The sequence below is a fragment of the Macrosteles quadrilineatus genome, unplaced genomic scaffold (assembly GCF_028750875.1).
Source record: "Macrosteles quadrilineatus isolate MER2022 unplaced genomic scaffold, UCM_ALF_1.0 Scaffold_6__1_contigs__length_79288215, whole genome shotgun sequence".
Classification (NCBI taxonomy): domain Eukaryota; kingdom Metazoa; phylum Arthropoda; class Insecta; order Hemiptera; family Cicadellidae; genus Macrosteles; species Macrosteles quadrilineatus.
Genome location: NW_026542599.1, coordinates 43,178,027 through 43,189,430, shown reverse-complemented (window position 1 = coordinate 43,189,430; position 11,404 = coordinate 43,178,027). Strand labels below are relative to the sequence as shown.

Below are 11,404 nucleotides of genomic sequence, written 5' to 3'. Positions count from 1 at the left end.
CTCTGGTTTTCACGGAGAAGATTGCGTAAAATGCCATCTTGAGTGTTACAGACAAAGGGAAAGACAGACAGACAGACAGAAATAGAGATAAGACTCGTTTCTGCTTCTTTAATGTATAAAACGTAAAAATAACCTTAAAGTATATAATTCTGAGCAAAGTACAGACAAAACTCTAATTTTATTTATATAGATACTCCCTTAGTAGATTTCCCATCCTTATGGAACAGCTGAAGATAGATAAAACATACTCACTCCCTTAGTAGATTTCCCGTCCTTATGGAACAGCTGAAGCCAATTTTATTGTTAGTTCTGTCCGGTTTTCTGTAGATGTCGTGTTTTTGTTTACAATTTGTTCGTTGTTATTTCAGTAATTTAAAACCTCGTTCAGTAAAATAAAACTATCTAATCATAAACAATAACTCGTCCACTAGCTATATATACAACCAAACAATGAGACACAAATAATGAAAAATTAACCCTAAAATAATTTAAACAAATTGTAAACAAAACACAACATCTACAGAAAACCGGACAGAACTAACAAAAAAATTGGCTTCAGCCGTTCCATAAGGATGGGAAATCTACTGTGTTATCTACGGTATATATTTGTTTTGATTTGATTGTTATTATTTTTATAATTTTTAATATAGATACCTTAATCTAATCGTCATAAACAGTGCCCACACTCCGGACAGCTCGCATTTACTACTTCCTTCACTACTTCCTACGTCACGGACCTGTTTACCTCCCTTCCCTTAGCATTATTGGATTGCAAATACCTTAATCTAATGGTCATAAACAGATCCCATACCCCGAAAAGCTCGCCCTTACTACTCTTCCTTCACCACTTCCTACGTCGCGGCCCTGTTTTCTTCCCTTCCAATAGCATTTTAGGATTGCAGATACCTTAATCTTATCGTCATAAACAGTTCCCACAGTCCGGACTGCTTGCCTTTACTACTTCCTTCACTACTTCCTACGTCACGGACCAGTTTCCTTCCCTTCCCATAGCATCATAGGATTGCAAATACCTTAATCTAATGGTCATAAACAGATCCCATACCCCTAACAGCTCGCCTTTACTACTCTTCCTTCACCACTTCCTACGTCGCGGACCTGTTTCCTTCCCTTCCAATAGCACTCTAGGATTGCAGATACCTTAATCTAATCGTCATAAGCAGTTCCCACAGTCCAGACTGCTCGCCTTGACTACTTCCTTCACCCTTCACACTTCCTAGTCGCAGACCCGTTTTAGGAAATTTTAGGAATGAAGATACCTAAATCTAATCGTCATAAAAAGGTTCCACACTTCTGACTGCTTACCTTTACCACTTCCTTTACCACTTCCTACGTCACGGACCTCAAGCTAGTGTTGTCATTTGATTATATTTATGATCCATACCGTTTCTGTTCTAATATCTGTGGAATAATGCTATCAGCTATTTCTTTATCTCTTGCATTCAAAAGTCAACAGCTGATCATATGTCTTTGTTTATGTGTCAAATACTGCTTCCATAAGGATTATTTTGAAACTTTGAGACCCAGTGGGGCGGATTCCTAAGAGAATTTTTTAACGCCATATAGATATGTTGGCACTCCCTGATATGGTGTTTATCACCATGCAAAATTTGAAAACGATTGATTCAGCCGTCTAGGAGGAGTTTGCGTATTACGAAATGCATAAGAGTCGACGTATAAGAGCTTCGCTCGCTCCGCTCAACAATGGAAGAATGTTTAATCTATGGTTTGACAATTGGACTACTTGTATGGCATTGGATATAAAACTTAGCTGTTGAAAATTATATTTTCATTCACTCAACATTCAATAGTCACATGGTCTAAATAATCAACAATTTCACTGTATGTAAACAACATGTTCCGCTACATACATTCATTCAATCTTTTACTCTTTTCGATTATCTTAAGGTGAAATGTATGAACAAAACAACGCGTTTACACTGTGAAAGAAAGTCAAATTGGTCACGATTTTGTAAATTTCTTGCATTTCATCAACACTGCAACGACCATGAATATAACACAAACGATTACAGCAAGTCAGAAGGTCCATAGTGTTAGTATAATGTACCTACCCTTAGTGTTAGTATAGTATAACACATCTACCATAGCCGTAATGGTGTATTGCTACACCTAAACCATAGACAAAGTAAACCGTCAAACATTTGCACAATATCACAAATTATTCATTTAATTAAAAACATAAACATAACTGTAAACAATTCTACTTTGACAGTTCTTATTGCATACCACATCTTTTTTGTTGCTGCTTAGTTCAAATTAGCTGTTGTCATAAATGCAAAATAATTTGCTACACCCTGTTGGTAAACCTTATCTATATATAAAGGCAAAAGTACCCATGAACTTTTGAGAAAACTACAAGTCACACCCCCATAAACCATATACTTAAAATGTTCGTCATGACGAGACACCTTGCTCAAAATTTTCCATTTTTTCATAAATTGTCCTTTAAGGTCTTAGTTGCTTTCCAAAGGGAACTTTCCATATACTTAATGTTAAAAATACCTCAGCTGTTCTTATTTGTATATGTTATTCTTTCAATTATTTATTACCTTATTAAAATCTGGTGTGATTATTTGTTTGTAATGCTGTATTCTGTTTTGTTTATTTCATCTTAACTTAACCAATCAATAGTTTTTTATAATACTTTGAAGTCAAACGGGTTGAAGCCCGTGGGTAACAGCTAGTATATTTTAATGCTATTGCATACCATAGAACCAACTTAAATAGTTGAAACAGCTGACTAAATTCTTTAATTCCTTTTAAATATGAATACTCATAAGGTTAACATGAGGAACGATGGAGCCATTGGGGCCAAGCCCGAAAGGATGTTTGAGAAATGAATATGCCTATCTGTTAATAGAGAATGTGAGCTATCATCATGCCAAATTTCAGCCGAATCCGTCCAGTAGTTAAAACGTGATTGAACTTCAGACAAACAAACAAACACAAAAACGTTTACATTTATAATATTAGTATGATATATCTATGGTACTACCTATGTACACGAAAACATAATTTGTTATGTGTTTGTTTGTGGCTCAATCACGCATTAAATACGGTACTGGCCGGATTTGGTGAAATTTGGCATGATCATACTCATATTTCCTGATAACATATTGGCCTATTCTTATATCAAAAATGGTTCTAGGCTCCTTCCCAGTGGCTCTTGGGATCACCATGATTACATTATGGGCAACGAGGTGGCGTTCGCAGAGGCATCCACAAAATGGAGTGGAGTCATCAAGGGTTCATATTATATTGTTTTTGTCATACTGCAGTAAAAACAGTAGTTTTTAATGCATGCGTTGCGGGTCTAAAGTAGCATGTTTACTCTTTAGGGAGTAAAAATCATTTTTAGCCTCTATGGAGTAAAAATCGGCTGTTCTCAACTCAGTTGTAAATTTATATTGTAAACGATTGCATGTGTCGAAATATGTATCGATTCGTGCTTTGTAATCATTTTAACCTACAGTCTACAGTCTCTTCCCATAGAAATTTAGCATTGCAGATACATTAATCCATTCCCACACTCAAAACTGGTCACCTTTACTACTTCCTTCACCACCCCCTACGTCTTGGACCTGTTTCCCTCTCTTCCCATAGCATTTTAGGATTGCAGATACATTAATGTAATTGCCAAAGACAGTTCCCACACTCTGCACTGCAAGCCTTACTACTTTCTTCACCATTTCCTACGTCGTGGGGCCTGTTTCCTTCCCTTCTCATAGCATTTAAGTATTAGATACATTTATCTAACTGCCCAAACGGTTCCCCCACTCTGCACTGCCAGCCTTTACTACTTCCTTTACCACTTCCTACGTCGTGGGGCCTGTTTCATCCCCTTCTCATAGCATTTTAGGATTAAAGATACATTAATCTAACTGTCACAGACGGTTCTCACACTATGCTCATACTTTACTACTTCCTAATCCACTTCCTACATCGTGGACCTGTTTTCATCAATTTCCATAGCATTTTAGTATTTTAGATACGTTAATCTAATTGCCACAAACATTCCCCACACTCCGCACTGCTAGCATTTACTACGTCTTTCGCCATTTTCTATGTCGTGGGGATGCTTCCATCCCTTCTTATAGCATTTCAGCATTGCAGATACATTAATCTAACTGCTACAAACGGTTTCCAGTTTCCATACACTCCACAATGCTCACCTTACTACCTCCTTCACCTCTTCTTATGTCGCGGACCTGTTTCCCTCTCTTCCCATAGAATTTTAAGATTGTGTAAAATGGTGTTTACAATCTGAGTGACGTCAGCATATGGCGGGAATAGCACACCTATGTATTTTCCTTCCACAATGAAAAGGCATAGCATTTAACAGCTGATATATGATTATAAAACTTCCTTTTGTCTTTTTCCTCATTCAAATAAATAAATAAATAAAAACATCCGTCAGAACCTACATTGAGGTTAGTTCTCCAAACGAAACAAAATGAGTTTTGAAAACACTCACACCACGATGGTTAATTTTGTGGCTGTAATTCCAATCATCGCTATCTTCTCTACTTTTCAAGTGGAAGCTTATGATCTCCTTACCGAGCCGGGCATTTACACTTACGTTGTCGCCATAAAAACACCAGCAGGCGTGTGTACGGGCTCAATAGTGGCTAACGAATGGGTGTTGACTGCCGCGCACTGTTTTTTCCACAATAACGAGAGGATGGAAATGGAAAATATCACTGTATTGGCAGGCATAACAAACTATGAATACCCAAGAGAAGAAACGGGCCAAGTAAAATATGTCTCGGATATACAAATACACCCACGATTCTGGAGCAACCGGCTGTCGAAGTTCGATATCGCTTTGGTTCGAGTCAACGGTTCTTTTGAGTTCAATGAGTACGTCAGTAAAATAAAAGTCGCCGAAGATGGTTGGTCTAACAAGCTAGACTACGATTGCAACTGCATGTCATTCGGATTCGGTGGCTATCCGGACAATGAATCTTCAATGAAGGCCTTAAAGGTAACTTTGATTATATTTTATTTTAAAATATTTGTTTTACCTTTGCTTTTACGTTAGTCAAACGATGTTTTTGACGAATGAGTGAGAAATTAGGTACAAACGAGTTTTCTTTCTCGAATGTGAGGTAATTTTGGGGTAAGTCCGGGCTTGAATATTTATTCAAGATCACTTAATTCATTTTTTATACATGCTTACGTAGAATGGCGTCAATTTTAAATTTTTACTAACTTACAATATAAAAAACATTATAGGCCTAGGTTAATAATTTCACTCCAATATACATGAAAAAACATAGAGATAAGTTTATAACATTACATTAATAAAAAAAACTCATCTTGAGAGTAAAACTGTTTGGATAGCTTTTTCTTAAAAACACTAAAATCTTCTGTGGATTTTAAATCCACCGAAAGAGCATTATAGAATCTAATACATGCATAGGAAGGTTTCTTTTCATATAATATAAGATTGCGGCATAAGCAAATACTCTATTGTTTCTAGTATTATAACTATGGTTTTGACCTACGTTTCTATTTTTCTATTTTTTTTTGATAAAATGGAACTACCATATATTTTGTTGTTGTTTATGTAAAACACTGTCAATGACTAATTATAAATATTTCTATACTGTTTTTTTTTGGAGAAAATAAAATATTCTTATTCTTATTCTTATTCTATTCTATGAGAATTCTTTTTATAAACAAAATAAGTTCAAAAATCTATAGACTACAGTCATGAATCCACAAATCTTGGTGGACTTTAAATCCACTAATAAACACATGAGTACGATAAAGAGGCACTACAACTTTACAGAATTGTTTGAATGTAGTACCTACAGGTAAAATGGAACCTTTAACTCGCGTCATTTTACGACTCAGATATTTTGTTCCAAAGTGAAAAGGTACGGTGATTTTATTCACCCAATACAACACCACTATCTATTTACATTTACATTTTATATACTCTACTGGGAACAGACTCAATAGCCTAAGTTTATATGCATATTTATAAAGGGTCCATAATATATTGCCAGTATGCCTACTAAAAAGGTATTAACAAAATAATGAGATATTATCATCACCAAACGGTTTTTATATACAATCTAAGCTATATTCATTTCAATTACTGCCTTTTACTCTTTTACTAACACATACTGTACCATATTTTATCCAACATCATCGTGCTCTATAACCAACTCACAATACTATATTATAGGATATTCCCACAGCTCAGCTCATCACACCTTCACAAATTCTTTTATTTTTAAATTACTCTTTAATTGCCCTCGTCCAGCTTAAGATATAAAGTACTACTAGTGTACATGTTGCTCGAAATCGAGCAATTGCAAAGAAGTACAGGAGTTATTTATAAACAAATAACTTGTTTAAAAACTAATAATAGTAATAACTTCTGATTATTTTAAAAGAGTCAACTAAAAGATTATTACTAAAGGAAATACTCACAATTTACATCACAGTCCTATTCCAGTTTCAAGGGTTAATTTTTAACAATCAATCTGCCCATGTACGGGAAAAGGTAAGCTTACAATTAAAGTCAACGTAAAAAGGGTGTCAGCTTTTATAAAGTACCGTACCTAAGTTGTTTAGCCAATATGTAGACAATAAGGTGTAGGCTACTTTAAACTCTACACGATAGAGTTAGGCAAAAACTGGCAGAACTCTGAAATGGCGTTATTTATCATAGGCTTACTCATATGCCAAATCCTTAGAATAAAAATGAAATAACTAATAACCGATATCATTTAACACAAACCAACATGCAAAATTACACATTGACTGTTTTACATGTGTTCTTCTTCTCACCATTAATTTTTGCTTCGCAACAGGAAAAATCGGTTTCATAATCATTGAAATAGATTTATAATAAATAATCTATCATAAAGTTTAAGATTAGATAAACCTACCATATATAGTTGTTTTACATGGTGAAAGGAAAATACATTTTTTTGGATCAGCTGTCGGAATTTGTGAAATAGACACTTGACAGTTCTGGTTGTTTACAATAAAATGTCAAAGCAAATGTAAACATTGTGAATTGTCTCATGCTTCCATGGAGACCAATTATTTAATATTTAATTTCTGACAACAGCTGGAGTTTCAAAACAATGTTTGTTTCCCATGTTAATTTTATGGAGAAATACGAAACTTTATAGGGCCCCAGGGCCTCACTCTCTAATTATTTACCTAAAAAGAAAGTTTCCTGCACAACTTCACATTACGCTCTTTCCAATGACACCAAAAACATGTCAATCGGTTCAGTAGTTTCGGAGGAGTAATTGTCACAAAAATCGTGCTTGCGTATTAAATAAGTATAGATGCCTAAACCTCTAAGACTCAAATCCAATCCTTAATAAATGATTGTAATGTGCAATTTTATCAACTCACAAATTAGTCTGTGTATAACCTGTATTGTGTCTGTATAGCTTGTCTAACCTTGATTCTCTCTCTATTTTCAGGTGTGGAACGTCACTGCTGGCTACGGCCCTGAAAACTGTCCGTGTTCCCGGCGGTTCCAGTACCGACGGCTGGTGTGCGCAAAGAGCGCAGACTACGCCAAACTCTGCAAGGGCGACGACGGCGGGCCCCTGGTTTGCGGAAATGTCATCCGCGGAATCGCACACATGGTGCGCAACTGGTACGACTGTGGAGAGAATCCTATGTATCCCATAGATAATTGTGTTGGCAGCCCTGATAGAGGATTGTCTATCTACATTATGCTTTGTCCCTTCAACAACTGGATGCACGACGTAGTTCAGGAGCTACCTCGTATGCCGGCTACTTGCGTGGCGTCCCTCAGGGTTCCATCTTTGATCCTTTGTTTTTTCGTTCTCTTTGTAGTGTTAAAGTAGTTAGTAGGTGTTTTTATCGGTTGATTGTTAGTAAATATGTTTTAATATTGCACACTATTTATTATTGGTTATTTTGGATATTAAATATAACAAAGGGACTACCTATTTAATTTGCGAAAGAATCCTAACTACAGTTATTGATACAGGGGTAGACATCACATCTACATGGCTGAACCATTTTTTTGTCAATATAGTACTTAGTTGAATGAGTCACTCGCCGAACGAGCAGCTTCTTTATTTAGCTGTCAAAATTATAATTCCTCTCTTAATTGTTGATATGAGGATAGTTCATGTGACATAAACTGTAAAAAGGGAAATCTGTCTTTGTCAAAAATATGCTTACAGTATTATTATTTCGTAAGCTTGCGTCCCGCAGGTTGTTCAAAAACATTTTTACCAATTTTTGTTGTTGCTTTTGATGATCTACAAAATATAGTAACATTTTTTCTAGACAGTCAAATATGGTTTAGAGTAGAGGACATACTGTAGACCTTCGAGCCTTGTGTCAAATATTACCAATTACTGCTGATAAAGAGCCCCTAAACTATACAAGGTTTTGTATCTAGAAAAGCAAAAGGACCCTTTAATCAAGGAGAAAAATATCAGTATTGAAGATCAATCTTCTAAAATATACAAAATAATCAATAGACCCTATTTGGCCAAAGCTAGAAATGTTGATAAAATGTGACAAAAGGAAGATGTACTGCGTTGGGTTATTCAATTGATGAACTGAACTAAAAGAGGTAGGTAAATTAAATACTATTGAATCACTCAACGCTTTTAATGTGTAAAATCAAGTATACATACGTGAAACTCTAACGTAATTGGTTGCGGAGTTAGAGCCAAGATGTGCTAATACATACAATGCTGGGCATTCACTAGACATCCAGTAATCACAATTATTTTAGTGAGCTTGATTCTAATACAACAAACATTTTACACAGTATTAAAAACAGTTAATTCATTAAAGTTCATGGTTTTCAAGGTCAAGCGACTGAATCAAACTGGTGTAAGAGTAGGTAGCTTTTAGGATCTGAAACAATAATAAAACACTTTTTAACACACCCACATTTTAAACGATATATTGATACTAATTTGAGTGAATTGTACCATCGAATATTGAATACTGAGGTTAAAGATTTTACTATCGAATAGTTGAATAATAAACCCAAATGTATATAACAATTGACTATTGAATTATTACACAACATATCGGTTTGATAAATTTCTAATTACTAAGATTTATAGCTACCTACCGTTATCTAGGAATTATTATGGACCCGCAACTCTTGTATTTGAAATCAGCCGTTTCGCTGCTGTCAAACGAAATCGTATATTTCATTATTAAAGTTGGCCTAAATTGACTCTTTTCGACACGATGAAGTTGAAACAAGGCTGGAAATTGAGTGTCGGTGAAACAACACTTCTAGACCTTGTAGAAAAAAAAAATTAAAAACACCTCGAAAATCTAAGACATTTTACAAACTTTAGAAATAGGGCGTTTTTTGAAGGTGAAGGAGTGCGATTTTCGAAAAATGCTTTGAGTGTCTTGCAGAAAATTTAATTCCTTATCATGAACATTCTTTCAAATCTTTGCTAGCGCTTGCTGTTTTCAAGCTATAGTCGTAAAAAAATATTTTGTTAAAGTATGTACACGGGTGGTCTGATTCAGCCTGTATACTATTATGCACTTAGGACTGTTTTCGATAGCAATAATAATAATATACGTGGTATGTCAATAATAATATACTTCACAAGGACAGTGGAATTCTGACGGTTGAAAAGGAAATAACAAAGTTTAGTGCAAACTATCTCAAGAAGCTTGAAAATCACCTTAACCACTTGGCTCTAAACCTCATGGACAACAGGACCGCTACACTCAGACCAATGAATACACAAACTATATAGTTTGTGTATTCATTGCTCAGACTGAAAATAACTCATGTGTTAGACCTCAGCTCACGTTTTGTTTAAATACTTTAATTTTCTTATTTTTATTTTTTCATTGAAATATTTTTAAGCTAGATCTGTCAATGGATAGAGACTAACTAACGTTTTATTAATAATTGTTATTGTATTTGCTGAATGTTCAAAAAACTGAACAGAGTGTGAATAAAATTGTGATAAAAAAGGACTGTTTTCTCCGCAAAATCAAATGTGAATATTTTAAACTGAACAATACACAGCTAATATCTTGACAGCTGACTAGACAACTCTAGGAATAATAAGAACTATCAAGACCTGCAACGCATGTAGTTTTAGATGTTGTGTAACGAAATAAATTTAAAATTATAAAAAAATACAGTATGTACCGGTAGACAGATTTTATTAGTGGAAAATGATAATTTGAACTGTTAACAACTCACATTAGCGTAAGTTTCCATTCCGAGAGTGTACATGCCACCAATAGTAAGCCTGAGAGGTTTGGACGCCATGATCTGCATGATGAGCAGTCCTCTTCTCAAACTGTAAGGCTTGTCTGTCCAGTCACAGTTGTACAGCGCCTGCAGAAGTGACTCCGACTGGAATTACGGAATAGGAAAAACAATTATTAATATCATAGACAAATATAATTAAATATAGACAGCAGTGCTGCGGTAACATATGTTCTGTCGTCCACCCCTTGGAGCGGGTCGCCGGAATTTTACCCCCTGGAATTTTACCCCCTGGGCAAAGCTGACGTCAATGACGTAGTAACCTGAGTGGCCAAAAGTTTGTTCGTGGCCGGAATTTTACCCCCGCGGATTTCGAAGTCTAATGAAAATAGTCAGAGCGTGATTAATTCAATTAGCGATAAAAACCGGAATTTTACCCCCTGTCCATATAACTAGTGTTTAGACAACTGAAATGTACGGGCCGGATTTTTACCCCCCGGAATTTTACTTCCTGGCCGATTTTAGAAATTGAATGATTGGTTTTCTTATTTCTGTTTTTAATTAATTGTAAACATTTCATTATTTAGTGGCCTATCTTTATTTATTTATTTTGTAATCTCAACTAAGTCAAACGAATTCGCTGTTTAATTTTGATGTTCGGGATTTGCCTTTGGGGCAAACTGTTGGTTAATAAGTATGTAAATAGGTAATAGGCCATGTTAATAAGTATGAAAACCAATGTATTTAGTTTCAGTTGTACAACAACCTTCTTGTTTCTTCAGGCACAAACCATGTGCTATTTATAGTTTCTAATGATAAAGGTGATAGAAATACATGTTGTGAAATGTAGTTGTAGGCATCCGGTATGCCTACAATGTAACCAATTGTTGTGTTGACTACTGCAAGGAATCTCATCAACAGTACTGGGAAAGGTGAATAAATCATTATGAGTGAACAGTGCTCAGTAAGTTATGTTAATCCCCTCGCGCGTTACTGCGAAATCCCAATGCCCTTTAGTTTAAAGAATCTCTTTTCACAACAGGTCATTCCAGTCATGTAGAGTCTTTTGAGAAACATTCATTTTGTACATAATATGCGTCTCTTATATATATGAATCTCTTTAATAACTTGGCGAGAACA

General features: G+C 35.3%; 1 protein-coding gene across 1 annotated transcript; it reads left to right on the top strand.

Annotated features, from left to right (window-relative positions):
- The first annotated feature begins 4,358 nt into the window (after positions 1 to 4,358).
- Positions 4,359 to 7,906, top strand: LOC128997083 (kallikrein-8-like). Its single transcript, XM_054422660.1, has 2 exons — positions 4,359 to 5,023; positions 7,497 to 7,906. Exons 1-2 carry the CDS (start codon positions 4,493 to 4,495, stop codon positions 7,887 to 7,889), a joined length of 924 nt encoding a protein of 307 aa, XP_054278635.1. The 5' UTR covers positions 4,359 to 4,492; the 3' UTR covers positions 7,890 to 7,906.
- The last annotated feature ends 3,498 nt before the right edge of the window (positions 7,907 to 11,404 follow it).